Genomic DNA, 6,000 nt, shown 5'->3' with positions numbered 1-6,000 from the left:
GCTTAATAAATATAGTCTTGAATTAACGTCCATAAAACGCTGCTCAGTGAACGACCACAAAACGGCTTAGGCTTGTCGATATGAAAATAAAAGTTAGGGCCACTGTACCCCCACATAATCCCCATCATGGAGCTGCCCTTGCTTCTGACAGAAGCCCTTCCATAAAGCCTCTCCCAAACCACCTGAAGGAAGTCTGTCCTCTGATTGGACCTCCCAAAGGCATAAATGCTGCGGCTAAACCCAGCATCTCTGTCCCTACAGTTGTGTTCCCAGTGGTCTTTGGATGAACTCTGTTCATAGTTACAGGTCACCCATTCCATATTCACAAATATCTTAACGGCATCATTTTCCCCAGTTTCTATCCAGAATAGGCCGGCAGAGGTCAAGTGACATCTAGGCCTGACCTTGGGCATCTGATGACTGAGTCAGCCAGATGTCCACTGTACTATCCTGTTATCCTGGATACCTTTTTGAGTATGAGCAAATATTACACACACACACACTTTTTTAAGTACCATGAATTGAAACCAAAGCCCCAGAATGGGTCAGCGATGACCAGATTCCGCAAGTGTTTTTTATTTCCAAGGCAAAGGGATGTTTCGGGCTATCAGCTGAACTAGGGCTAAAGTGACCCGAAATATCTCAGCTGCAAAATATACAGGATTCTAAAAACTCTCACTAAAAAACATAAGACAATACTCTTGTAAGTCAAGTTAGCAAACTACAGACCAAAGGCTTGGTGGTGTCTCATATCGTAAGCAGAGTTTTACTGGAATTTCCAATAGGTATCTTTCTACTAAAAATCAAATTCCACTGCTCCTTCAAATACCAAGCGGCATTGTGGGTGTGTCCATCTCCAGAAACCACACCCTGTTAAGAAGAGGGAAGGGCTGCGCCAACGAAAGGGGGTGCTGCTTCTCTGCAGGCTGGGAGGAGCTCAGAACCTTAGATAACTGCAGCAGAAAGGAGCTTAGTGCGGAGTGGGGCCCTGTGGTGTGGGTCCTGCCTAGGCTCCAACTCAAACACCACCGGGCCCTGCGTATTTAAACCTAGAAGGATCGGAGGTTGCCCTGGGAGACAGACGCTCAATAGCTGCGCGTGCTCAGGGACTGTGGACAGACATGCGCCGGCAGCGTCCCAGCCTGTGGGATGCCCGGAAGGGCAGCCCAAAGGAGCCAGAAGATGACTTGATGGGGAAAGAGGAGATGGTGAAGGAAAAGGGAGAAGAGAAGGCAGAGGAGGAGGCGGAGGCAGAGGGAACACAGGGGGGAGAGGAGGGGCTCAGCGAGGACCAGGAAAACCTGGACCCGTTCTCTGAGTTGTTGGACGAAGAGGGCCTCTGGAAGGCCATGAACATCAGTGAAGGCCTTGAACCAAAATTTCGTCCGCGTCTAACTAGCGTGCGCAGCCCCAGCCTGAGCACCACACCCCCGCCCAGCGAGCTGTCCAGCCCCCTATGGAGCGATGAGGGACCAATGTTAACCAGCGAGGCCTCTCTTTCTGCTTCCAGCAGCGCCTCATCCCATAAAAGTAGCGTCTGGCTTCTCCTGCCTTGGGATCCTGGCCTGAGGGGCGGCTGGCATACACACACACACACACACACACACACACACACACACACACACACACACACACACACACACACGCTCACTGCACATACACTACAAGTCTTGGCTGAGTGCCTTGTTGGCTCCTAGTGTAGGGTATAAGGGGAAATCTCATAGTAAATGCAAAAGGCGGAAGTTGCGTTGGGGTCTCTCAGGGAGCACCAGTGCCTGTAGGGTAGTGAGCTACTGAAGCAATTCTGCACCAACACACATCTCTCTCCTGTGCATTGAACTTCCTTGCTGGCACCACTGGACCACTGGTCTCATTCATAAGGGATGCAGAGCATTTACAACAGGCTTCTCAAACTCTGAAAGTTCGCCTCTTACTGCGGGTATATCTTTACTTTGGGGGGGTAGGGTGGTCTCCTTGTGCATTTTAGAATATTTTATTTATCGGCATCCCTGACCTTCTCTATCCCTGATTACACACAAGCACGTGCACACACAAAATCATACACACACTCCTAGGACAACTCGATTGTCTTTCCCTGGGGACAATTTTTTCCTTAGAGAACCCGTGTCATGGAGTGGCTAAATTGTTTAATGTTTCATTCAACAGGTTACCCTAAAATATTTCAAACATTTAAGAAAGACTTTCCTGGAGATAGGTAAGAAAATGTTTCCAATTGTCATGACTTTTATAACACAGATAATGTTTACCTTTTTAGATAGACTTGTAACCCAAGGCACTTAGAACTTACTCAAAAGTTTTTGGTTTGTGTTTTTCCCAAGCATGCTAGTACATGCTAGTCGCAACATTCTAGAGACTGAGGCAAGAAGACCCCAAATTCAAGGCCACTCTGGCTTACATAGCATAAAACAAAGGACTTAAAAAACAAGCAACACAGCCTTTAATCCCAGCACTCGGGAGGCAGAGACAGGATGATCCCTGTGAGTTTGAAGCCAGCCTGCTCTACAATGCAAGTCCAGGACAGTCAAGGCTACACATAGAAACCCTGTCTCGAAAAACAATACCCCCCCCAAAAAAACCAAAAACAAACAAAACAAACAACAACAACAAAAAAAAAAACAAGCAACACACACACACACACATTGGTAGGCATTTGGTAAGAGATAAAGATGAAATTATTGTCTTCACTTGATATCCAACTATAAATATGACCTGTCTGTTATCAATATGATACAAAGTAAATAGAGACCCTGCAGACACAGCAGTAAGCGCTGGGGCTGGAAAATGGCTCAGCAGTTAAGGGGATGTATTGAGCTGAGTTTGAAGCACTGAGTTGGGCCTGGAAGTTACACAACTGTCTGTAAATCCAGCTCCAGGCTCCAGCAGGATTAAGTGCCTCTGGTTTCAGCAGGCAGCTGTACTTACCACGCCCAACACCATCCCCACCCCACCTTCTCCACCCCACACCCTCTCTTCCCTGACTCACCCAGGCATAGGGGACATGTTAACAGTCTTGATTTTCCATTTGTGTGTGCATGTGCGTGTGTGTGCGTGCGTGTGTGTGTGTGTGTGTGTGTGTGTGTGTGTGTGTGTGTTGCATGTGTTCCCATGTGTCTAAGTGAACTTATAGGCCAACAGTCACCTAAGACATCATCTTTAGGTACTATGTCACTAGACTGGAGGTCAGCCAAAATGTCAGATTAGCTGGCCAGCCATGACCCAGGGACCCATTAGTCTTTCCCTCCCTGTTGCTGGGATTACAAATGTTAACTGCCGTGCCCAGCTTCTTAACATGTATTCTGGGCATGGAATCTACAGCCTTGTGTTCACAAGTCAAGTTTTTACCAGTGAAGGTGCCTCTCTGTCCCATCAATGATCGTTTTAAAGTACATTTTCAGTCGATTTATCAAATTCTGGCTTAAATATGGGGTTCCTCTCCGATTTCCTTCGTATTTATATTACTTTTATCTTCCTAGGATTTAGAATTATAAAAAAAATTTAAACCTCTACTGTAGGCTCAATTTTCTTAACAAATATATTTTACTACAAACGTGTTAACTGAGAGTACTTCACTTATAACCCGACTAACAATAGGAAAAGAAGATTAAAGAATACAATAATGAAACCATAAGGATATCAATTCAGAGGAACGATTCTCCTGATGTAATCAGCAGGATTTCTTCTGCTGGAACCTGGAGCAGCCAGAACCCAGAACCGCAGCCAGAGCCAGGAGCCCTGAAGCCTTCCCATGAGCGGTTCTCTCTAGGAGTGTCTTGAAGTGGAGCAATGAACAGCCAGAACTATCCCAAGTCTCCAAAGGCCCCACCTCTTGCTTTTGGCTCACATTTATACCTCCTTTTAGGATTTGTTCAAGGATTTTTTTTCAGCTGGTTAATAGCCAATCTCCCCCACATGGTGGTTCAATTTCTAAGGGGATAAACATTGCCTAGTCTCACATAAGTCTTTTTCTCATTCCCCACTTGTGATCTAAACAAAAAACATGTTTATCTTTCCTTCATCTCCCCCTTTCTATTAAATAAAATAAGCTATATACAAGAAAGTACTTATAAGAATTATCCAGAAAGTTAAATTTACAAAGACCAGTCAGTCCATTTGTAGTTAACAATTTTTAAGAAATTATTCCACTATCTATCCTATGCCATTGATTCTTATCCTAATGTCTAAAGTTTTTTGGGGGGGGGTTAATGTTTTTTAAAGTAAACTTATATTAATACTGTGGCTATCTAGTCTTCAACCTCATCAGAGACCCCAGAAGGAAAAACTATCTAATATGAAGGAAGTGCAGGCAAGCAACTTCTAAAAATATTGACAGGACAGAGAGCTGACTGATTGGATAGTCACAAGTTCCTCTCCATCATCAGGGCATCCAGTCTTCAGCCAGCAGGCCCAAAGCATCTCACAGACTGCTCTGAAGCAGGAATCCTAAAGGAATGGTTCATATAATCTCTGCAAGGCTGGGCAGCCAATTTCTCAGTATCAGGCTTGATCATAGTGGATGGTCATTCTGTCATCAGCAATAGAGATAAGCAAAGTTCCTCAGACCAGTGGCTATCTGCCCCTATCGTTTCTTGATGCCCGCATAATTAGACTGGAGGTGCTGCCAGGAACGGATGTGTCTCTCTGTCATCAAAGGCCTTTATTATTAAATGTCATTTTCTGTGGATCTCTGAAGCGTTTGAAGACCATCTATCTATTCTATCCACCTATCTATTCCTTTGAAAACATATACAAAAAACTAAATAAAGCTTATTCTATAATTAAGTAATTTAGTATCTAGTAAGATTTATAAAAGACCCGACTACCAATTTCTATCTCTGACCATCCTGAAAAAGTTATAACATTATTTCTCACCTTTTCAAATAAGTTGTACATGTATAATACATTAAATAAATGTCAAACAATGGTCTTAAGTTTCTACCAATACTCTCCTTTTCGATTTATCAGCATCAGTGTTGGCTTATAAAATATTAACACCAAATTCACTACTGCTTTCTTCTATCTCTCTTCATTTAGTTTTTCTAATTAACAAGTTACATGTAGAGAGAGGTAGGGAGAGAACCAAATTACATTACACAGTCATATAAAATTATATTACATTGCAGTTTTATAATATGTATGTTGTTAGTGACAATTGATTGTACTTGGAGTATGGTTTGATTTTAAAAAACTGAAAACTAATAAACATCCTGAGTTACATGTTAAGAAGCCAGTATATTGAGTCCATGGACAAGGACATTGTAAAAGGAACTTTTCTTTGCTTGCTTCAGTTGTTGTCTCAGTAATTACTGCCTCCTTCTGCTAACCTAGACCTTGTCCTGGAAGCTTCTAGCCTCTGTACAATCTAACCTAGGCCTAGAATGTGTGCAGCCCCTGAGACTTATTGCTTCATAATCTCACCCTTACTTGTTCCTACTGAGCTCTGGGCTGGCTGGTTCAGCTCAGCTGTTCTGCCTCAAACTCCTCTCCTTGCTGACTTATTCAATCTGGCTTCTCTCTCCGCCCCTGACTTGCTCTGCTTGGCCTCAAGTTAACTCCATCTGTCCAGCTCTAATCTTCTGGTTCCTTCTTACACTGTGGCTCACTCGGTCTGTCTTTACTTGAGTTCTCTCTCCCTCTCTCTCTCTTTCTCTCTCTCTCTCTGTCTCTCTCTGTCTCTCTCTCTGTCTCTCTCTCTGTCTCTCTCTCTCTTTCTCTCTCTCTCTCTCTCTCTCTCTCTCTCTCTCTCTCTCTCTCTCTCTCTCTCTCTCTCTCTCTCCTGACTATCTATTACTGTCCCAGTAAAACGGCCTCCTCTCTCCCTTTTTCATTTTCAGTGTTGCTCTCTTAGCTTCCCTTTCCTCTATTCTGGTCAGAGTTGGGCATATCCCATTTTTTTTTTCAAATCTTTCTCTGATTTGTCATTTTTTTCTGCCACTCAATTAGACATCACTTTCAAACATGGAATTTTCTTCTACAGACTAT

The 6,000-nt window shown here is 43.6% G+C and overlaps 1 protein-coding gene across 1 annotated transcript in view; it reads left to right on the top strand.

The window, feature by feature from the left end:
* Positions 1–1,106: 1,106 nt before the first annotated feature.
* Positions 1,107–6,000, top strand: part of ERICH6 (glutamate rich 6) — a 33,987-nt gene continuing 29,093 nt past the window's right edge. Inside the window, exons 1-2 of the mRNA XM_084768351.1 lie at positions 1,107–1,530; positions 2,167–2,215. Of these exons, the coding sequence (XP_084624477.1) occupies positions 1,122–1,530; positions 2,167–2,215 (458 nt within the window). The 5' untranslated portion in view covers positions 1,107–1,121. The remainder of the gene's footprint in view (positions 1,531–2,166; positions 2,216–6,000) is intronic.

Source organism: Acomys minous, assembly GCF_964271855.1.
Source record: "Acomys minous genome assembly, chromosome: 19".
Taxonomy (NCBI): Eukaryota; Metazoa; Chordata; class Mammalia; order Rodentia; family Muridae; genus Acomys; species Acomys minous.
This window is presented reverse-complemented; position numbering and strand designations above follow the sequence as displayed.